General features: G+C 41.0%; 1 protein-coding gene across 3 annotated transcripts in view; it reads right to left on the bottom strand.

The window, feature by feature from the left end:
• esrp2 (epithelial splicing regulatory protein 2) overlaps positions 1–22,049 on the bottom strand; it is a 43,116-nt gene extending 21,067 nt beyond the window's left edge. The window contains exons 1-8 of one of the 3 annotated variants that reach the window (XM_080729539.1): positions 21,882–22,049; positions 21,451–21,605; positions 20,633–20,761; positions 9,058–9,171; positions 7,549–7,663; positions 4,622–4,717; positions 3,027–3,081; positions 1,352–1,462 (exon numbers count right to left, since the gene is read on the bottom strand). In XM_080729539.1, coding sequence (XP_080585665.1) covers positions 1,352–1,462; positions 3,027–3,081; positions 4,622–4,717; positions 7,549–7,663; positions 9,058–9,171; positions 20,633–20,761; positions 21,451–21,582 — 752 coding nt within the window. In that variant the 5' untranslated portion in view covers positions 21,583–21,605; positions 21,882–22,049. Of the gene's footprint in view, positions 1–1,351; positions 1,463–3,026; positions 3,082–4,621; positions 4,718–7,548; positions 7,664–9,057; positions 9,172–20,632; positions 20,762–21,450; positions 21,842–21,881 lie in introns of those variants that run through there. The other 2 variants (XM_080729541.1, XM_080729540.1) reach the window with 2 other exon arrangements.
• Between the last annotated feature and the right edge of the window lie 2,712 nt (positions 22,050–24,761).

Below are 24,761 nucleotides of genomic sequence, written 5' to 3'. Positions count from 1 at the left end.
ACCTGTCATCCCAAAATGTGCATATCATTTTAGGTGCAAGAAATGTATATGTACATTTTTAATTCCATTTGCTTTTATTTCACAAAATAACGGCTTGCAGCATTTGGCTATTTTATTTATGAATACAGGTATGATTTTGACTAAAAGAAGATTTTTAGGGCACTAGCATTCTCAACCATGTTAATTTAATAGCATTTCTATCTCTGGTATCCCAATTTATATTGTATATTTAACTCTGAGAGTGTACAAATTCCATCTGAGTTACATACCCAGTAAAGCCCCTATCATAGTAGGCACCGCGGTGATAAGCTATCCACCGCGGTGTAGTCTTCTTAAGTCATAAAACTAAAACATTGCGTCATTACTCGCAGTGGATCGGGATAGAGCTATCCACCACAAACCCTGACACATCTCTCTGTTTTTACTTTCAGACAGATCAGCTCATCACCCCGTTCATTGATTGGTTGATCTAGACCAGTCAGTCACAGTGATAGGACTTCACCGTGACGGACTATGATGGCCTCCACTTGTTTTCTCACTTTAGGTGGATAGCTTTACGCCTAAAATTTCGGTGATAGGCTCTTCACCGCAGACTCTGATAAGGGCTTAAGGGTCCATTTGGTTCCTAACTATCATTTAGCTGGGGACTCCCTGGAACTGCCTCAAAGTTCCACTTTGAGAACCAATGGTTCTGAGAACCACTAGTTCAGTGGTTCTAAACCTTTTCAGGCCGCGACCCCAAAAATAATCATATTTGAACTTGCATGGACCCCCTACCCTGCACAAGCACTTGGAATTGTAGGAGTTGGCATTACATTTAGTTTGACTCGATCTATTCCATTGTGAAAATAGCCGATCTACATGCTCAGATCTGAGCATGTAGTTCGGCTATTTTCACAATTTCTGCCTCTAATATTTGACAATTTGACCAATGTTTGATCAAAAGTACGAAAGAGGTCTTTAAAGTGCTTAAATTGTCACTTTAGAAATGTGCAGATACATTTAAACTGTATGTTGGTCTGTTTACTGTTGAGTAGGAAAACAATGTTAACATTTAGCTAAACATCTGGGGACCCCCAAAATAATTTGGGGACCCCTCTGGGGGTCCCGACCCACAAGTTGAGAACCATTGCACTAGTTTATAGGGCGAACATACTGTAGGAGGAACCAGTCCTTCCAGTTCTGCACCCCTGCCCTGATTACTGCACACCAGAACCTCATTCTGAGTGGTCCTGTGGCCCGGCGGGGATAATCAGAGTTCATGTTTTGAAATGGACGGCGGCCAGAGGAGCTTAGAAGCGTAAACTGTTTGACCGGGTCTCTGGAAGAGACCTCTAAAGCTTCAACATACTTGGCAATGTTGAGGCCTTTGAAGAAGCGAGCGATGTCCTGGTCTGAGGACTGCCATGGCAGGCCTCGCGCTCTGATCACCGTCTCACTGTCCACTGGCTCTGTCTTACTGCTGTGTACACACACACACACGGGGAATACAGGGACACACATGATTAGCACAGAATGTGAACAGTGTGTGTGTGTGTGTGTGTGTGTGTGTGTGTGTGTGTGTGTGTGTGTGTGTGTTACTTTGTTGTACATCAAATAGCAAAACTATCTTCACCAAATTTTGGCCTATTTTTTAGAGAATGTTTGTCATGCCCAGCACTGGGACACTACGGTGGTTAAGTATGGATTGTCTTTTTGAGAGCAAATTCTTTAAATGCCTCTCATCTGTAGCTTTTAGCTTGAGGCTGGATTCACACATGCAAGTAAGATGCTTCAGATGTGGCAGCTTCCCAGTTCACTTACATTATATTCAGAGAAAATAATTAGAGTGTGAAGTCTGACGTTTGCGATGCGCCAGGTTCAACATTGATGAACCGGGGCGCCAACTGAAGAACAGACGCACCGTGGGTTGACCACTCTAGTCAGCCATTTCACTTTCTTTCAGTCAGTCAACACCAACGCAAGTCAAACAAACTACACACAGGAAAACAGGCAGCATGCCACCAATGCCCACCACCCACCAGAGAACATGGGAAATGTTCAAATCAAATGGCCGCCTCCGGCGATCGGTTTGTTTCAAATGCGTTGGCTGAAGCACATGTGTGAGTTGAGAACGCTGCATCTAAACGTGGAGAAGCAGCGTTCTGTTTTTTATGCACCAAATGTGGAACAAACTGCCTGTAAATTGTATTACATTTCTGTTATTATTCTACGTATTTTTTATTGCGCTCTTAATGCTCTGTGTTTTCGTGTCGTAATGTTAAGAAATATTTTTCGACCCGGTCATTACAGTGTTTATCTATACGGAACCAACTACTCAAATCTGTCAGAAAATATATAAATAAATACATTTCCAGTACAATTCCAGTGGTGGGGGCAGACACTCACTAATAAATGTAGTTTTAAAAAAAAGAAAATACATTCATGTGGAAAGGTTATTGTGAAACATATGATGGACCAGAGAAAGATTATATCAAAAATAACTGAAACAGTTACAGTTTAACTTTAATGTTTTATGTAAAGCATTTTGTATTGCCTTGTGCTATACAATAAAACCTCACTTTCTTAACTTAATATGAGAAGTTACTTCTCCAACAATTTCCCTCCAATTAAAGGTAAACAGACTGCCCACTGACTGAGGCTCTGCCACTGAAGCCACTTACACAGAAAGTGCTCAAACACAGTAACACACTCCTGCTGTTAAATGCCAGGGGTTGTCAAGGCAATAGGCTATTGGCTGCACGAGAAAGGCGGGATTTGATGGCAGTGCGACAGGATAGCCGGGTGAGCGCTTGATGGCAAAGTTGGACAGCTCTAATTACACGCTTGTGGTCTCCTTGTTGCTGTAATCAATGGCAGGAGCCTGAGGTCTGAACATGGGAGTTGGGTAGTCAGTCAGGCGCGAGCCAGAACTCTAAACTACAGCCCTGGCTAATAGGTGTGGTTCGACGCGGCACAAGACTGCAAGGGAGATGGCTAGTCTGTCTCTATAGATTCAGAAGAAAAGGTCAAAAGCCCCTACGTACCATGCACCGGATTCAAACTTGTACTTCACCGCTTCGAAGCAGTTGAACTTGTGATCTGGTGGGGAAAGAAAAGAAACACAAAATTTGTATAAACTTCATTATATGACATACTGAAGGCACCCCATTTTTTTCTCATTAATTTTTTCTCATTTCTCATTCATTTTATTTGCGGTGAACAGTTTAGCCCAGCCTAGCAGCTTGTGTTTTCATTTCACATTCCTATTAGCCAATCACACCCAGGAGATAGATGGGCTTGGCATTTAATAACGGGGTATGGAGGAGAGGGGACCGCCACAGGCAGATAGAAAGAAAATACTTGGATTATTTTTACACTGAACCCACACGATGCTGCACTTAAGGGCAAAGCAGAGTACATGACATTTTCTTGTTCAAACAAAAGTTTTTCTTTGGTGAAAAGGTTAAATATCTATATTGTGTTTGTTCTGCAACAGGGGTCTCCAAGTTTTTCAATACATTTTCAGCTAGGTTGCCAGTTTCATCCAAACAGAGACAGTAGGCTCATTCTGTTGTTTCATCATATCCTGCATGAATCTCTCTACTGGTTGTATATATTTTTTATCTTGACCTGAAAATGCACTTTCTGTTTACTAAAGAGCTGGAGAGACCGATTAACACAATCTCTATAGCAATGATTACTATCAGAATATAGAGCTATGCAACACGTATTTTAGCAAACGAAAGTCATGTGCTGCAGCTTACACCCAAGTGTGGATGCCAATCTACAAACCAGTGAAACATCTAATCCTGATTGCATCTCCAAGAACTTCTTGAAAACGAGACACCAAACTGGAAGTTGAGCATTATGAAATCACATTTAGGAGATGTGCACGCCTCCCCCCCCCCCCCCCCCTCCTCCTCCCTCCTTTCTCTTAACCTATTGTACGTAATTCACAACACTTGGTGTTCCTGGTTTAAGGTTTACCACAAAACAAAAGTTAATATTTTAGATTGTAATTAGAGAAGAGAAAAGATGAGTGTTAAAAGGTTTTCATTTACTGCTTTCTTTTGTTTTAGCGATTTTAGTATTTTGATTTCAGTGGGTGGCTAAATATGTATTTTTAGACACAGTAAGGTAGCAATTTCTTTGTTAATATTTACACCAGCCCCCATAAGTCACATCTGCCCATGATAGATTGCAGTGCATCTTGGGAATGGGCTTATCGTGTCTAAAAATACACATTTAGCCTAATCAAAATCGTTCAAATCACTAAAACGATAGAAAGAAGTAAATGAAAGAATTTTAACAGTCATCCTTTCTTTTCTCTAATGACTATCTAAAATATGAACCCTGGTTGTAAAAAGTTGTCCTTTAATTTATCCACGGATGTAACCAAAATCCTCAATGTTACTTTATCCACGGATGTAACCAAATGGACCCTACATTTGTTTCAACAATGAAGATTGTACTGTACTGTACTTTCAGGTTGACGTTTCTTAACCCTGTTTATGAGATATTATTATTATCATTATTACTACAACTGCTTCCGTGTGTGAGCGCGCGCGTGCGTTTCCCTTTCAGCACCTTTGTTATGAAGTGGGATGTGCATGATCATTACTGTATGTGTGTTACTTACTGTAGGGTTCAGCCAGGAGGTGGAGGATTATCTGAACCATACATTTCACCTCCTTCAAGCCCATCAGCTGCTCCGACACCGGAGGGAGACCCACATCTACACACACATGCTGTTAAGGAACTACTAGCCTCTCTAAATGGACAGTAACGGTCAACATTTTCAGATGAGCACAGAATATGGAACGTTACTCAACTTGGATAGTTTGATTCTCATCTTGGCAATAGTATTTTGTTGCACAGTAACACCCTGAAGAAGGCGTTTGCCGAAGCGTGTTGGTGTTTTTTAATGTTCTAGCCCGTTCAAATAAAGGCCTTTTATTTCTATTTTCTAAATCCACCTGAGTGCCTGGACCTGGATTTTTTGTGCCTCTGTGGCAATTTTTTTCCTCTTTTGCTCATTGTATTCCCTTTCATGACCACTGGTGATCTTCTTTCTCTGCAATAGTATTTTGTTCTTTTGTAATTACATTTTGAATATTGTCATTCTCTTTATTTAAAGTGAATTTGTATCATTGTGATCTCACACTTTGCGTATTGTAATGCAATATACAACGATAAAGCTGCAATTTCTCCCAACCCCGAATTCAAAACCAGGTCTTCACATGGAAGACCAACCTTATACTGCTCCTCTAAGAGGAAAGCTGGGCTTATGAGCTTCAGGCATTACTACTTGTCAACCAGTATCTAAATGTCTCAATGGAAGAGTAGGGAGACCACCTCCAAACACTGTACATTATTAGTTATATTGTATTTAGAGGTGAACCGATTGATCGGTTCCGATATCAGATCGGCCGATCAAGGCCATATCGGTTTTGATCGGTGTTTCCATAATTGGATCAAAGCGAGCCGATCAAGGGATTGAAGCAAAAGGGACGTTGACGTTCGATTCACGTGCGCGTTGTGCATGCGTGCTTCTGACGAAGGAGAGCTCTGTTCTCCTCTCTTCTCTTGTGTGTGTGTGTGTGTGTGTGTGTGTGCGTGCGTGTGTGCGTGCGTGCGTGCGGCTCCATGTTCACTTCTGTCTGTGAGCCACTTAATCCCCCCCCTCCTCCCACACCACACACAGACATGCACCGAAGAAAGGGGGACAGAGTGAGATGAAAGTTGTTTGTTTTAAACATATTGGATACACCATTGGAATAGTAGCCTACTTCTACCTTTGTAGGTGTTGACTTCTCAAAGTAAAATCCACGATTTGAGTGATCAGATGAATGCGTTTTCAGCTGTGTTGGGTTAACGAGGCTCCGCTCGTGTCTCTCTCTCTCTCTCTCTCTTTGGGTTAACGAGGCTCCGCTCGTGTCTCTCTCTCTCTCTCTCTCTCTCTTTGGGTTAACGAGGCTCCGCTCGTCTCTCTCTCTCTCTCTCTCTCTCTCTCTCTCTCTCTCTCTCTGCGACGTGAGAGAAGAGAGAGAGGCTGTAACGTTGATGTTAAACTTAATTCCAAAAAACATAATTCCAAAGTCATTGGAGGACAACAGTTGGAGGTAGTTGTTGTCGATCTAAGGATAACGTTTGTAGTTCCCTTATATAGTTTAAAACAGTCATTTCCACAGGTGCTAACCGTTAGCACTAGATGTAAGGAGGATGACGCGTTGCCATTTAGTTTCTGCGACAGAAACAAGCAAACAGGTCTATAAAAAGTGTTGCCATATCCTGTTTTTTCCAGCAAACAGGTCTATAAAAATAAAAAACTGGGAAGGTCAGTCAAACAGAAATGTTGTTGTCTGATATTGTTTAAGAACAGTGGTTCTCAAACATTTTCATGCCAAGAGCAAGGACCCCAAATATGTATATAGTGTACAGAAAATCTTAAGGGCCTATTTGGCCTATTATTGTTGCTATTAACCATTATAGCCAAATAACCTTGAAAATAATGAAGGATAGACAATATTGCCACTGTCTTTATGAGAAAACCTTTTTGTTTTGTTTTTCTTGAGGAGGAATTTTCCTAGGACTAAAATGATTTACGATAATATATCATATTGAGAATCGAATCAAATCATGACCTTAAAATATAAAGTTGAATTGAATTAATATATACAATGTCAATGTTGTGTAAGAGGAATCATTAAATATATAAATGCTCCGACAGTGACACAATAGAAGAATTTATGGATTTCACGCTGTGATCGATCGGTAATATCGGTGGTAATATCGGTGCTTTGATCGATCGGTAATATCGGTATCGGCAGATATTGATTCCAGCTGATCGGTGATCGGTATCGGCCCCAAAAAACCTGATCGGTGCATCTCTAATTGTATTACATACTCTACCATACAGATGTACTAGATCTAAGTATTAACACTTATGTTGCTATGATTTTTTCTCTTCAATGTCCCACGTTGCCATGGTTACCATAGACTTCCATGTAATTGCGCAATTGTGTATAAAGTGCACGCCCATGCCTGTGCACACTGTTCACAGCTTTCAAACAAAAAAATCCGCTTGGAAATCCGTTCAGGCATTCATGATTTATCAGCCATTATGTTTTCTTCAGATGTAAACAAACATGGCTGCCATTTTGGAAGAATGGGTTGGTATGGGAGTTAAACATGCAATTTCGCGATCGCGATCATGCCTAATACATTTCTGGAGGTCCAATTTTATTTTTTATTTTTTTTCAAAAACGGCCCAAACTCGGGACACTCAGGGTTGGCACAGCGGTAGTACCTTTTCAAACTCGGGGTTGGCACCAGATGTGTCAACATACTTTACTTTCCTGTATAGAAAAATATGCTATTCATTCAAATAAGTGTGAATTGCACTGCAGCATTAAGATGAAACTACTTTTGGCAGGAAGGGTTGGATATGTGATCCACACATGAAACTGGGGTTCATTATTTAGGTTTGACCATGAAGCCCCACAGCTATAATGCAGGTCAAACACGAGAAACTAACGACAAACTAGATCACACAAAAGAGGATACATTCCAGCATGGAGGATGGGGTGAGGTCCTGCACAGGGGCGGCGTTGGGACAGCATTTGCTAAACTCTTTCCTCACGTCCACAAATGAGAAGAAACACTCTGGCAGGACGAGGTTCTAAAGAGAAGAGATCAACAGGAATTAAGACTCTACACATACTGTGACATTAAGGGGTGAGACAGGGAATACCAGAAACATACTGCCTACTCCCCGCTACACATTATCAGATTTAGGGACCATCTCAAAATATTTAGTTCCAGGGACCCCCCAGAAGCAAAATTTAAGTTACCTGTACATATGTTAGCTTATAAAATAGCAGATCTACAAGCTCGCAGCGTGGCACTGTGAGCTTGTATATCTTCTATTTTTCAATAGCTAAAGTATAAAATAATTAAGGCCCCTCCACCTTGGGCCCAAGTAACTCAGTCCCCCCCCCCCCCCCCCCCTTGTGACACCCCTGTTTAGGGATGTAATGAAGAACACAAACGCAGAGAGTGCCAGAAATGGAGTGGCTATTTCGAAACTGCCGCAACATCATCTAAAAACCAGCCATAGCGTATGGAAAACAAATCCAGAACCAATGAAATGTGTCTCACGGCACAACACCAACCACTTCGTTCTCGAGTCGAAAAGAGCCATTAGTGAACCAAACAATGTTCAAAACATCACAGGACAACCGATACGTGTTAGGTTTGGACAGTAGAAAGGTATGAAGAATGAATTTGCCCAATGGCATGGATTTTGACCATACCGTGATGACTGGTAGAACTTGTTCTTGTTTTTTGTTCCTGCTCTACTTGGAAGTCTGTATTTATTTTCACTTTCTGCAGCTTGATTTTATTGTATTTCTCACATATGGAAGTTACTTGAGAAAAGGATTTGCATTTATTTTTCTATTATTGCAGTTTTGCACAAAGATATGTCCTAGGAACACATTTAAGAGTACCATCATGTGCCATGTACCGTAGTTGTTGTAATACCAGTGCTTTAACGCTTCAGAAGCATACCATTAAAAATGTTATTCTATACCGCCCAGCCCCAGCATTTAGGATGCAGTTAAGACTGACTTTAATGTTTTATCAGGTGCCTTCATCACATGATCATCAATGAACAAAAGACATACAGTACATGAAGACATGACATGATCTACAGAGAAAAGCCTGGACAGAGGACCTCCTGTGTGGGTGATTCATAGATGGCTAACATTCCTGTGCGGATTATGACATGTTACCGCTCAGCAATATGCAAATAATGGAGCCAAACAAGTCAAAAGTGAAAGCCTATATACTGCACATTATAAGAACTCAACCTTTTTTTAATTCATGTTTACGTTGTTCTCCCATGTGCAAAATGCTTTATGACCTTGGGGACCAAGCTCATCCAAAATGCATTGAAAAAGAAAGAAAAAAAAAAGAGAAATAGAAAAATCTCAATTCTTGCAGACTGGACTTTTTGGGCATCCAGTTTTGTTTTGCATGACATGGACAACACGTTTAGGGTTAAAATTGTACCTTTTTGGAGGCTTCAGGGTGGAGGGCCTGTCGGACAATCAGAGGAGCGTCAACACACAGCTTGTAGGAGCTCCTGCCCAGGGCCTTGACCTCTGACTGCACCGTCTGCTGGAACTGAGGACACAGAACCATACGTCAACAACAAAACGCCACTTAAAACCCTATTCTTGGTTGTCTGGAGTCCCTCAGGGCTCTATACTAAATGTCATCCTTTTTGATGCTACACTAAATACTGTCACTGGAAATGGCAAACAACTACTCAGTACTCACAACGCATTGCAAGCTCGTAGATTGCCATTTTCTACTCAAGATTTCCCCAGAATAGAATACGAATGCTTGGGTTTAGGTGGTTAAATATGATCAACAATGCCAAATATAACTAGAGACACACTTTTTGGGTCCAATACTGAATTGCCAATCTTGAAATAATTTGAAAACTGATTTGATTAAGGCTTTGAGAACATTGTTTTGAGAACATTTAATTCATGAGTGTATACCATATACATGCGTGTGCATGTGTATATAACTTAAATTATACAATGAACATTTAATAAACTAGGACACCTTGTAAATTTACCCAAAATGCCTGACAGGATGCCAGGTTGAAAGTGTTAAACAAAAGAATTGCAGATACCTATGTTGTCACAAATGTCAAATAATGGCCGATATATGGCTCCATTTGCAAGACACTTTAATGATATGCTTGGGAAGACCCTATATGGACAAGTAATGAATGGATAAGTAAATAATCAGTAAGCACACACACCGTATGAATGACATCATCACCTTCTGAATTCACACAGGTTATCTAACCTTATAAACGTTGATGGCCAAATCCCTGTGTCAGCATAAGCCTAAATCCACAAGAGCGCAGCCAGGTGGTCTCAGTCTAACAGTAAAACGGTGTGGAGTGTGAGTGTGTGTGTGTGTGGGTGTGCGTGTGTAAGTGAGTGTGTCAGGGGCTCGTTCAACAGGTTTCTGTGTGTTTGTCTGTGAGGGGAGGAGAGAAATGGGCGAGGATGAACATGACGCTAATCACCTGGATCTCTGTTTCCACCCAGCCAGACAAACCGTCATAGACCAGGAAAAGAAGAAAAGACCTGACCCCGGCGAGACCAACCTGCACGCTAGGGATGGGACGACAAGCGATATTATCGTTTATCGCGATAAGAAACACTCACAATAATCGTATCGTCGAGTTAATTTATCATGATATCGTACTACGTCTACTACTTTTGATTATCATAAATCGTGATTTCTTTTATCAATATTTTCATATTGTCCCATCCCTACTGCACGCCTCCCCTTTCTGTAAACAACAACCATATGACCAGCATCAGCTGGACCTGCGGCCATTCGGGGCTCCCTCATACTGGCCTTTGTTTAGTCACAACTTAACACGTTTAATTGGGCCCATTTACACTGTTGTGTAAACCTGCTGATGGCGTTCTACCGTCACTCTCGGCTCCTTCAATTTGCCTATGGGGCTTCCTCCTGACATGAGATACTGTAATGCCAACAAGTGGGTCGGGACCCATTTGTGGGTCGCAGACACATTTTTAAGGGTTCCTTACTTTTGTGTTACTTACCTACATTTTGGTTTTAATTATTTCAAAGCATCTTAAAAAAAATCACACTCGTGTGAACTGAGCGGTGGTGTGTGTGTGTGTGTGTGTGTGTGTGTGTGTGTGTGTGTGTGTGTGTGTGTGTGTGTGTGTGTGTGTGTGTGTGTGTGTGTGTGTGTGTGTGTGTGTGTGTGTGTGTGTGTGTGTGCAACAGCGCCCCTCCCTTAACATGTGTGGTCAGAAAAGGTTACTGCAGGCTACAGACAGACAGACAGACACGGAGACAGACAGACAGACCCACACACACGGCCATGTATAGGAGCGTTGTGACCACCGCTCAAAAACATTACCAAAAAAAAGCAAAGTTTTTATTTTTTTTTAAAAAGATAAAAAGATTCAATGCTTTTTCTAAGTAATTTCATGAATAAATAAAAAGAAATTCCAATCGGACAATTAGAAAATATACGTTTAAGAAGCAGTGAAAATAGCCGAGTCTACAAGCTCAACGTGGAGCGAAGCAACACGTTGTGAGCTTGTAGATCAGCTATTTTCACTAGTTTGGGTCCCGGGCGAATTTCTAATTTCTCTTTTGGGTCACAGGCTAAAACGTTCGGGAACCACTGCTTTAATGCGAGGACATTAACACTCTGCAGCAGCCAAAAACAATCAAACAATCACAGTTTCCGGTGGAATAATGGCTTTCATTTAAGTATGTTGATCAAGCAGAAAAGCCTCCAAGAGGAATAACATTAACATTTCTCACTACATAAAAATGATTTGACTAGACTATTCCACACTACTCAGAATCCAGCAGTGTTTGATGATCCTCTACATATCCACAAACATGGGCCTATTTTGGACATGTAGGCGAAAATGGTCAAAAACAATATCCCTGACAACAGCGCCATGAGGTGTGGTGAGTTGTAGATTGGCTTTTTTGATATATAGAACCATAAGAATTCAGTTTCCCCTGAATATTTTAATCACCCCTTTTAAATCTTCCTGTGATTCAACATTGCATCCTGACATGGACTTTGGATAAAGCCATAAATTAAACCACTTGTAGCTGGTACCCCACCCATCCGTTTCTCAACTCCAAGCTATCTACCCTCAGACATCAAAGGCCAAAGCCTTCAGGAAGAGTGGAAGAGGGGGTGCAGATGCTATGCTATCTGTCCTGACTCCTGGGGATCCTATACCTGGGTCCCAGTGATTGATTGGAGGAGGGTAATTTTCGTGTGGCCACTGGCTATATATGACAGATCTTCAGACACTGAGAGGGAGTATTAGGGGGTACAGGTTGGGGCATGCTCTCCCACAGACACTGGAGAGAACACACAGGATCGTTTATAGACGCTCCAACCAGCTGCTGACTGAAGAAGCAAGCTTACGGCCTGATAAGGACAGGGAGGGACAGAGAGACGGAGAGGACCAAACAAATGTGGACGTCTTCACTCCTCACTGACTAGATGCCCATGACCAGATTCCTCTTCATGGTGGACATATTGTACATTGTGAGCCATTTAATCCTCCTTAGTCCAATTTCAACCAGTCTACAAAAAAACAACTTCTAAAGAGCATTTGGTCTTGGGTGTCCGATTCCAACTGTCCACTGATGTACTGCTAAATCTGTCCACTGGCATCAACTAACTATAAACAGTGCAAACTATTGTATACTATCGCTATAGTGAATGGTACAGAAGTTTAGAAGGCTTAAAGGAGTAGTTCACCCTCAACATGACGTTTTTCCTATTGATTACTCACACCATGGAGACTTGAGTTCAATTAAATAATATTTTTTTTGTCAAAAACAAAAATAACAAAAAAATATTACTGAACTCAAGTCTCCATGGCGTGAGTAATCGATAGAAAAAAGTCATTTCGGGGGTGAACAACTCCTTTAACTACTACTGCACTGCACGTAATTCACAATATTCTTTTGAGTCAACTCGATTTGTTGTTCAGCTGTCTGTTGTCTCGCTACAAGCTTTCTTTAGCATACCAGCTCAGTGACCTTGTGGTTTGAGTGTCTGGCCAGAGACTGAGTTAGAGGTTCAATCAGTCAAATGGTCCTTGATGCCTCTTGATGGCACTCAGCATTAAGGGTTGGATTGGGGGCAAGTCCCTGCAACATACTAGCACCATGTCCTGGGGATATGCTTGTACATCAAGCTGCCTCACGCTTGATGTACAAGAGATAGGAGATAGGTCATGACCTATAGCCCACATGGGTTGGGAACAGTTTCTTCCAACGGTTGTTTTCACCTAAACAAAATGTCACCTATATTGACTCGCACAAAATAGGGACCCGTTGTTTAAAGGAGTTAAGAGGCTAAGTTAAAACAAGTAAAATATCACAGAAGTAAGATAACAGCATTGCCATGGTAACCAGGACCTCATCCCAGGGGTTATTGATTGACAGGCTCATCCCGACGTGTGAAGACAGCTTTTATAACCTGCTCTAATATATTTCATCATATTGTGATAACCTGACAATCGAGTGACAGATATACAATATCGGTTTTGTTGGGTGGAAACCTCATATGCCCAACTGTTCCTTTTGGGGATTCAAATTCAAGAATAGCAAAACAGATCTACAAGCAGCACAAATTGTGGATCTGCTACCTTTGATGCTTTTATGTGAAGTAGTATGATCAAGTAGGGCATTAATTTACAAAAAAAGACAACACAAAAAGTTAGAATATGGAGAAAAGAGCTTTCTGCCCAACAGCAAGGCTATAGCACCTGTATTATTTAACACCCTAGAATCCAACTCCCACTGTCTACCTGAGAGTCAAGAAAAAGGCTCAAAAAGATCTTAAAGATATTTGTGGGCACATATAAAACAAGGTGCAAACTGCAAAATGCTTAAGTGATGAGTGCTATGCAAAATAATGGGTCAAACCAAACGATCTACTTCAGTGACCCAATTATTATTTGTATTGGAATCCATCTACGCACCAGTGTTTGAAATGCAAGGGGTTAAATCAATGCTTTGCTCAAGGACACGTCAACACTAACCCAGGCTGAAGGGGAACTGGGGATTGAACCTGGAACCTTCCGATTCCCAAGCAGTCGCAATAACCCTTGAGCCACTGCCACCCCGTTATAGATTATTATTGAGCAACATCGTTTGTTGCATCCATCTCTGTTGTGTCTATTGTGATACTAGTTATTACTCTGATAAGACTCATTACAACCAGCTAACGTAGTTAGTTCGTCATATATAGGCCAGTCTGCTATCATTTCAATCCCGCTTCCGTTCCAATCTGGAGAAGAGCCAAACATTAGCATTAATCTCAAGAGTCCCGACCAGCACGCCCCATCTCAAGAGTCCCGACCAGCACGCCCCATCGAACATACATTACTGTACAGATGGGGATCTTAATGCCACAGAAACATGCAACGCAAATAAAACAGGTCATGCACACTGCTTGGAATGCAAAAACAATGAAGTTGGATTCCTGTCCTGGCAGGACTGCATTCTGTGCATGCATGGGAGGACAGGACACGGAGATAATTGTGGCACCATGACACCACAAATCTTTAACCACTTTCAACTTGGCCTCCCCATTCTGGGCATACCCACCTTACAGTAGCTGATGTACATCTACAAGCTCACAATGCGTTGTCATGCGACACGTTGTGAGCTTGTACTGTATATGGACTATTTTACATGTAACGCCATCATACTGCGAAGAATAAAATACAGTTTTAAGAAAGGGTTTAACAAAAAAAAGTGTTTGACCAAAAATAGAAAATAAAGGCTGTCAACTCACTCATTTCGAAACCAAGGCTTCCATGCGTCTCACTAATGTTTAAAAGGGTATTTTCCACTGAACAGACTGCAAAGCATAAGAGTTTAATATAACAAGCAGATTTATAATGAATTCAAATTCACCCTCTAATTTGAGGCTAATGGTCATCAAAACAGCATTTGTTCATTTGAATTCATCTCTAAGACAGTCGGATACAGATTTGTTTTATTTAATCAAAAGTAATCATCGGAAATTGAATGTATGTCTAATCTAAGTCTAATACATTAAGCCAGCAGTTATTCCAGTGTGTGACTGACTTTCACCAGTCTCTCTGGTTACCATCTCTACTTTTCATCAATTGTGGCTTACATGCACCACCCCAATCAATGTTAAGTATTGACATCAAGTGCTGATGCACTTTGTTTTCAGACAAAGCCAGAGTGTGCAGAGTTTCATGACTATTGTGAAAAGATAACATAATGAAGTAGTGTTTGTTCATAGCGGTGTGTTCACAGCTATGCGTGCACTGCAGCCACACCTTGTTCAACCACTACAGCTGGATTAGTAAGAGAGAAAGGCAAATTGTTTTAGAGGAGGTGGTGGCACGCCCTGGCCACTTCTCCTCTGTGCCAAACCACACTTTAATCAAGCAAACGACACACAGGACGCAAATCTAATCACTGGGAAGAGGTATGTTGAGAAAACAGGCTCCTGAACACTCCCTCATCAGAGGTAAAGACTCCCTCACATTAACCACTTAAACACTTTACCAGGGTCACCCAGGGCTCTAGTGTCTGCTCCTTTTTCCCCTCTACACCAAATCTCTTCACTGAAAATAGCTGATATACAAGATACAATAGATCTGCTAAATAGGGATGCTGGGGTTCATGTGGTTAAGGCAGAACCCAATCTTTTCAATTATTCCATTTCAAACCAGATCTGATGTACATACAGTAGATGTGGGATTTCACTTTCACTGCTGTGTGTTGGGGCAATCCAGGAAAAACAATCTCAATATTTACCATCTTTTACCTCATTGATTTTCTCCTCACAAGTCACAACAAACACCAGTGCCTTTTTTTGCAAAGGGCTTCAAGCAGAGATGACCAGCTGCACTACAGTTGTGAATAAACAAATATTGCTTTTGGCACATGACATGTCTACCAACTTAAAGTCTTCCTTACAATCTCTACTTGGCTCCGTCAAAACATGACTAATCGGTCAAAGTGTAAGAGCCCATGTAATAATGATCGATCTGATTAATATGGCATTGGCCCAGAAAACCACCAGCTTTATATAGAGATCACTTTTCAGATACTTCCAAGTTAGATACAATCGTTTACATTTTTGTTCTTAGTAAGTTTCATCTCAGCACCAAACAACGGAGGATGTGCGTTATTTTTTTCCTTGACTTGAGATTAGTGATGGGAAGATAAAAGCTCACAAGTTGTGAGATCGTAGATTGGCTATTTTTTGGCAAATACATTTGATCGAGAGTGGGAAAAAAAAGACTGTATCAAGTACGTATATTATAAGTACCTTTTACCAATTATAGAGGGTTTAAATGGTACCGGATATGCAGCTCGGCAAATAAAAGGTGAATTCATCCCAGTGCATGACGGAGGACGATATCACGTGACGATAAATTAAATCATCACGATACGATTATCGTGAGTGTTTTTTATCATTATAAACGATAATAATCATCCCATCCCTACTCGAGATGTGACATGTTGTGAGCCAGTAGGACACTCATTTCCAGTATCTTTGCGTACGATGACGTATAAAATAGGGCATACGTGGTTCAGATAATTTCAGGAGTCATTGGTGTCAAACAGTGTGTCTCAGTCTGTGACAGGGACTGCCATAGGCAGGAGGCAGACCGTGGCCTTTGAACATGAGCATATCGCTGTTTGTTCTATAGTGTACGTAGACTATTTGCATGCTGAGGAAAGCTGAAGCCATCGGTGATAAGAACACCAGGGTGTGACAACGCAGTTCCATGTTGCTCCATTTTGCAACGGGACAAAATGCATGTCCATAACATTGTGGGTACAAACACAACACAGACCATTTAGTCAACAACTTTCTCCAGGGCTTATAAACTACCATTTGCCATCAATGTTCCTATCAGGGTCTCAAGTCCCAGGCTTAAGTGTTAGGGGAGAGTGTTTAGCACTGCGATCAACTGCCAAGTGGAACAAAACACAGGCAGGGCAGTAACATAATATTATAATCCATGTGTGTTACAAGCCTGTAAGGTAAGATGATTTTGTTTGGATGTCCCAGACAACAAGCATTCGTTCGTGCAATGTTAAACTGATTTTACGGTGAATTAAAGGTTATATGATTATGAAAAAATACGATTATTTTTTGCATGTGAGAAAAAAAAGATAATACATTTCAAACAACACACTCCTCTCTTGCACACCTACTCCCAACTGCTGTCTGAAGAGTGTCTGTGATGCTGGGGCACCCAGTTCAATTCCTGCATTTTTTTCCTGATGCATTCAAATTGACTGACCAACAAAAATAAAATAAAAATAAGCCTTTTCACACAAAGAATTATAATAATCACACCCAGTGTGAAGAAGTGAGCGGTGACTTCGAGCAGTGTTAAACTATAAGGCTGAAGAAGACCTGGCACCATTTTCACATTTGCCTAACGCCACCAGGAGGCCAAAATAACCTTCCTGACCAGGTGGAGACCTGTGCTCGGAAGAGCACTGCTTCTAGCTCTGTTGTCCACTTGGTCACCCAGCGGTATTGCAGCTGTTGCTACTCATCCGAGGCGTATGAGTATATATACACACACACACACTCGGTCAAGCATTGGAGCGCTGAGGCACCGCTCAAATAACTCTTCACCCTGCCTGCTCTCAGCCTGAAGACCAGCTTGTTAAGAGCAGCCTGGTTACAGGTGGGCCTCTACCTGCCCATTCATCAACCATGCTGCTGTGCAGGTATGAAATGTGCTATACAATGAGATAAACAAAGTGGACTAAGAGCTGCTGTTTGTGTCTCTATATAATCAATATAGAGGATATGCGCATCGCATAAAGTGAATGGCAAATAGAATGGCAAAGTGAATTTAACGTTGTTTAATGTCGTTTAATGCAATCAGATAGGACTTTTCTGTTTGGATGTATGGGCTGTCAAGGCCAGAAAGTAGTTGTTTGCCACTCAGTAAGCATTCCTGCATAACTTCCGAGTATGATGATGATGTCACGCGCATACCCTCTATTTAACCTGCTTACAATCCATGCAACACTGTTGCGATGTCATCATTAAACCACTTCACACTTCATCAAGGGTTGACACTAAGGTCTCAGAGGCACTTGCCTGTCGGGAAAGTAATGGTGGAGTTCTACTTGCCCAAAAAGCATGCCCACTTGCATCGATAACTGCCAACTGGCAACAGTCACTTTGAAAGTCTGAATGAGCGCAACTACAGTTGGTAAAGTAAGCTCAACTTGCCCAAACGTTTTATTAACTTGGCAAGGACAGTCGGGCAATCGTTAGTGTCAACCCCTGCTTCATTGACTGGGGTCCCTTCTTGGTCATCTGCTTTCACCTGGTTCACAGTCACACCACATTGCTGTTAGCCAATTTCTCTGAATGTTTGCCTATTAAGACATGGCCACAATAGGGAAGATACAGTAGGATTCAAGTGGTTAATAAATAATATAATACATTAATAAATAGACAAAAGACCTAATCATATAGCTGACTATGTGCATGAAGTTGTCCGGTGAAAGTCACATCTTTCAATCTCCCCAGCCAAATCTTTCACCAGTGAAAACAAACCCGTCATTTTGTGCTGTTGCCTCATGAGCTGACACTGACAGACACTGAACAGATATGGTCTCTCTGCTGATAACTCATTGATTCTCAAAGTGGGATCCAGGGTCTCCCAGGGGTCCTTGAGGGGGTTCCAGAGGGTTCCCAAGTCCTGTTTTATAAATCAAAATAGCTGAGCTCACAACGTGTCACATCGCAATGCGTGGTGAGCTTGCATTGGTTATTTTCAATGTGTATGCCTATAATTACAAAATAAAATGTGGACAGCAGATTTAAAGTAGTAGATTATGAAATGTAACTGTCTCCACTGTTTAACACCTAACCTTACAGTAAGAGTTAGTTGTAGAATTCAGTACTAAATCTAAACTCACTAGTGTCTCTTATGGAGGTCCCTGGCACAAAATCCTTTCAAATCGGGAGTTCGCCGATATATTTGTATAAATGTTGGGGTCCTTGGCAGGAAAATTATGAGAATCACTCTGCTAACCTGACCAATTCCTTCAACAAGTTAATGTCACTGGACCAATTCTATATGGCAATTCTGAGCAAAAACATGCCATCAACCTAATGTTCCCACATCCAGGGCAGCACAAAGGCTAAAGCTATTTTGAATATAGCCGTTTTGATTAATTGCCAGAAAACACCAATTTAACCAATAAATATTAGCCTAACCAACAGGAAGAGAAAGTGGACAGGCAGACAAAGGTATGAAAAGTAAGAATTGATTGCTTGGGTTAATATTTGAAGAGTCAGCAAACAAGCTAAACTGCATCGGAATGGGAAGGCCTTGCTAGGCCTGGGACAAATGGCTTCTGCATTCTCACAAAGATTCCTCGCAGTGGGAACTGGGAATGAGCGTCATTACTGCTGTCAAACCAGAAATCACCAGCCTCAAACACTAACCCGCTTCAGATTGATTACCTCAACCAGTCTGACTTGTGCGTGTATTGACATTAAAGGCCACAACCAAGCTAAACTGAAGCCTAGAACTCTAGCCCAGGATTATAATAAGAGGTTTTCAAACTATGAAATACTGGATGGGTGTGAAAGGGTTCACCTACTGCAAACAAATACTCCAGCCCTGTACGGCTGAAAAACACGTTTGACGACATGAGCTCTGTTGTCGAAACATACACACTAGAGGTACAAGCAGGAACCACCATTAATATCCTGGTTCATTTGTAAGGAGGTGTCTCACTCTCCCCCCTCCCAAATGAGCTGCTGTGTCTTAAGCAGGAGGCCCCATGATTCCCACCCAGGTGACCATATTCTCAAGATCCCAAACCGGGACCAATAATCACTTAAATCCATTTTTTTTTTAAATAGCTAAAATAGCCGTTCTACAAGCCCACAACAGGTCGCAATGCAGCACATAGATCTGTTATTTTCCCTACTTTTTGACAATGTTTTAAGATTATATTTATATTTTTATATTTGTAGTTAAAGTGTGTTTATGGAGAGGGGGATTATTTTAGCACGTATATATAGTATATATCACTATAGCACACCTAGTGACCAACAGAACATGAACAAATATTTGTCGCAATTGTCCGGACTCGGAACACCCAGCTTGTAACCGGGACGATCCTGGCCAAACTGGGACGTCTGATCACCATACCCTATGTCCACATTTCCATATCTCCCCCTTCTCCCTTTCAGTGTGTCTGTCCTCGTGTCTTAAGAGCGCAGTGCATTCTCAGGTAAACATTCTGTCTTCCAGATGTCTGCAGCATGCATCAGTCTGAGACAAGACTAGACCTGTGAGTCCGCTTACCCCTCCCTGCCAGCAGCCCCAGGCTCTGCCCATCTACACTCCTAAAATCCTCTCCAAGCTGTCAGCAAATCTAACTGTAAGGACAAACTGCCGACACAACATATACCATATACCCCCCTCCCCCGAGTTTGGGATACATTTTTGTTAAAAGGTCATCGCACTGACACACCCTTAAGATTAATTGAACGCTTAAAAGCACAGCCAAGCTTGGCATGTCCTGTCTCGCTCCTGGCTACAACAAAAAAAGTGTCACTGAAATCTGTTAGACATAAGGTAAGCCTATTGCAATTAGAGATGTTATGCTTTGGTCAAAGTTCCACTCTTGAATTTAAAAGGGAGTTTATTTTTCTGAAGACATTGCATAAATGTGTGTACAAATTTCAATTTGGGCCTTGACAAATCAGTTTCTTCCCTGTTAAAGGAGTAGTTCACCCCCAAAATGAGTTTTTGTCGTATTCCTAAGAAAATAATTTGATTACAATAAATGTACCCAATGCATTGGGGTCCCCATCCGGAATCAATGGGGGTAAATTTACTATAATCAAAAATGTGTCTTAGGAATACGACAAATACAAAAAGATATTATTGAACTCACGTCTCCATGGTGTGAGTAATCAATAGGAAAAAAAAAACTCATTTTGGGGGGTGAACTAGGCCCCTACTCCTTTAAGTCTCACCTGTTGCAGAACTTTGTCCAGGGGCTCTGCCTTGACAAGGTCTTCCACTTTCAGACCTGTCTCTTCTTTACACAGCTCTGTCAGGTCCAGAGTGTCTGGCCTGACAAGGCATCTGTGAAGCTTCCCCACCTGCGGATGGAATCAGCGTTTCAAGGCACAGCGTGTAGCGTTATGAAGAGAACTACAGTGCTTATTTATAAAGCCAGATTTAGGCTTTTTTTTTTGCGTACTACGACCAAACCCATAGTCAGCCTATGAACTCTCATAGTCAAGTCCAACAATTGACAATGTAATGCAAAAGCACTTAATTGTCATGCAGTGTTGTTTATGTCGAGAAGCTGACAATGCAACCAAAAAGGTGTGCTTTCTTATTCAATGCCATGTTATTGTTGCCCCCTCAATAATATAATTATTTTTGATTGCACACCTGAACCAGGTGGTATAGCCTACTGCAGTATCAGTATGGATGATAGGCCAGGATGACCTACCATACAATTTGGAGCATTTGAAACAAATTCAGTGTTAATTTATTCCTCAATTGTGAGGGTGTACAAATGTACCAGTAACCAAATGGACCCATTTGGTTATACACGTGTGTACACTCTAAAAGTTAAATGTAAGAATCAAGTTTTTATTGTGTACAATGGTTAGAGGTTCCATACTAGTAGTCGCACACCTTGTTGGTTTAAATGGCAGCTGTCAAACATACTCTTCCACACCTACTAACAGGGTTAAGAAATGATACACACACACACATAAAACACACTTTGTGCTACATAAGAAACCTTTACAACGAACGGGGTCAGAAAGGTTCGTACCTTTTTCTCATGTAGATCCACAATTTGCCACACCAAGAGAATTATTTCCCTCTCATCCGAACCCAGTTTACCCCCATTTGCACCAGCTGTTCCCCCAAAGAACACCACCAGAGTATCACTGTGCGAAGCCATCAGGGACCAACAAGGGTACAAAACTACAATTAAAAGCAAAAGAACAAATGAAATATATATATAAAAACACACGAGAAGGAGGGGGGAGGGGAGGGTTCACCTTTTTCCAAAGTGGTAAAAAAAAGAAAAAAAAGATCTCAGTGGAAATTCAATTGAAGTAAAAAACGGGAGAAAGAGAAATAAAAAACAAAGAATTTGTTTTCAGAGAGAGAGAGATAGTGGGAGAGGTAGAGAGAGAGAGAGAGAGAGAGAGAGAGAGAGAGAGAGAGAGAGGGTTTGCGGCCAGTAAAAGACTCTACCTGTTCCAGTACTTGAGCAGTGTTTCTATCCAGAGATACTGGTTTTAAATACTGGTTCAACTGGTAAAGAAGGGTGTAAAAAACGCCGTGCTTCTTTCACACGAACTCCATAACAAGACAAGAAGCCCTGGAGGGGTTTTTCTCTCTCTCTAGTCTGCGGTGTGTGTGTTTTTTCTAGCGTTACCTGTGTGGCTCTGCCTCTAATGTGAGCGCAGTCCTAAAGGAGCCGCCCTATTGGCTGCTTTGTAAAGGTGAGGGCGGGACACAGCCTTGTACACGTTAATCTCATTGGCCAGGCGTCCAGAACGCGGAAGTGCGCAGGGTCCTATGGGGTGGTGCCAAAAAGAAGAACAGATCTACAAGATATCAACGCGTCAGCGAGCGACGCGTCGATAGCTTGTAGATCTGTTCTTTTTTTTTGTAAGATAGCCTGGCCCTGTCTGGAGCTTAGTTTGGGATAATAAATGCAATACAAATTGCTTTGATTGATTGATTGATTGAAGACTTTATTAGAAGTTTGCATAGAAAAAGGTACAGTTTCATGACGGTACAGTTCACTGGTACAAGGTCTACTAAAAGGAGATCCTAGAAAAGACTAAGCTAGCTTATTTCCACAGGAAACCATTTAAGTATATAACATTGAATGACAGACGAATAGAACACAGTAGCCTACTATGCAGTAGATATAGTCAGTAAAAAAAATAAAAAAAATGAAAGAACAAAAAACAGTAAGTTTGCTTGTCTTTGGTAATTTTGTTACCACATTTTGATGATGATACCATAGTTTTGTCTTGTCTTTTATTTTGATTTACATAGCCTACTTACGTTTTGTGTGAAATTATAATAAAGTAAAGTAGGCTAAAGTAGGCTACCACACACACACACACACACACACACACACACACACACACACACACACACACACACACACACACACTGAAATAAATTATGCACATGGAAAATGGTTTATATTTTGTAATTTTGCTGAACTGCTGCACTGCAGTACCTAGATTGACCACCAAGAGCACTCATACTACAACATCTCTCCATCTCACATAAATCATATCACTTAAATGAACTATTTGTATCAGGCCAGCACCATATACTTTGACAAATCAAACCATTATAGTGTAGCTACACTAATCATGTCCAACCCCAATTTAACACTATAAAAGGCTCTAATTCGTTCTCCTGCTATGCCACCAACATGTGGAACGCCCTCCCGCAGGCCTTAAAGGAGTGCAAATCCCTAGCCTCCTTCAAAATCGGTATGAAAAGTCTTCAGACGGCTGCTACTAGTGACTTGTACATAGACTAAGCCCCCATCTGTTGTTTTTATCGCCCTGTTTTTGAGCGGTGGTCACACCGTCTCCTATACGTGGCCGTGTGTGTGTCCGGCCGTCCGGCCGGCCGTCCGTCCGTGTCTGTATGTAGCCTCAAGGCTGCAGTACCCTTTTCTGACCACACATGTTAAGGGAGGGGCGCTGTTGTTCTCTCTCTCACACACACACACACACACACACACACACACACACACACACACACACACACACACACACACACACACACACACACACACACACACACACACACACACAGGGGGGAAGGGTGGGTCAGCATGTGTGGTCAAGTATTATTATTATTATTAACAAACTGAATGTTTTAGGGTCAAATAAATTAGAGTGTGTGAAGAAACTACAGCATTGTAAAGCACACTAACCCCGCTCACTAACCCCGCTGCACCCACCCAGTAGTGCTGTTGCACAGCCTCCACGACCACCGCTCAGTTCACACGGGTGTGATTTTTAATTATATTGTCTGCCTTTGTAATTGATGTTATCCTATACCTATCCTATATCCTATCCTATTTCAATGTTAAAGCTTACAGTTAAAGCTTAAAGCTTTAGTTGACCTTGTACCAGTGATTTGTGCTGTCATGAAACTGCTCTCTTTTCTATTGTAAAACAAAAACTAGGCTCTACTCAATTTTATTGGTGAAACATTTTTACACTCAAAAATATTGAGTAAATATTACTGTTATGAAATCAGGTAGATGATACTCAATTAATTTGAGTAAAAGTAACCAAAACTTTTACGTACTTATTAACAACTAAAATTGAGTACAATGACCTAAAGAAATTGAGTAGATATAATTAAATTATTCAGTCAATGCCACAAAAGACTACAAGTAAATACATTGAAATATTAAGTAGATCTAATTGAATATTAGAGTATGATTTAACAAAACAAATATGTCACATTTACTTTATTCATTTACTTTTATTGATTTAATTCATATAGTACCATTTACCCCTTTCATTTACTTTACCTTTTACTCCAGGAGTACATGATGTCAAATGAATACACATGAAATAATTATGCAGATAATTATGTTTTTAATCAACTAATTGTGACCAGTGTAACACCACATCAAGTATGAACATTCAACATACTTTAGTATATGTAAATGACATGCAACAATGCCTGCAAAAACAATATGTTTAAAGATAATGATCAGGAAAGGGGTATCCCTGACACTTTTAAAATTCTGTTTACTAAAGAGCAGTGTGTGTTCACAATACTGTATATAAGTACCTCTAATTGAACTGTGCATACTGTAAGTAAGCAGTCTGTCAAACATTATGCACCATAAGAACAATGAGCCCATCAAATGAACAGTAAGTCATAACCACAAAATACATTAAAGACAGTCAGAGGCCATTTGGCATGAAAGAAAATCACAACTTGGAATATGAAATAATAAATAAGCATTTACAGTAGCTCAACATTTAAACATATTGACTATGCACACGTGTAATGTCTATATGCTAAACTGACCTGTTTGCATTATGACTCGAATGCACCAGAAACAAAACACTT

This window comes from Nannobrachium achirus (genome assembly GCF_963921795.1).
Source record: "Nannobrachium achirus genome assembly, chromosome: 7".
NCBI classification, from domain to species: Eukaryota; Metazoa; Chordata; class Actinopteri; order Myctophiformes; family Myctophidae; genus Nannobrachium; species Nannobrachium achirus.
The sequence above is the reverse complement of the archived record's forward strand: the minus strand, read 5'-3'. Positions and strand labels throughout refer to the sequence as shown.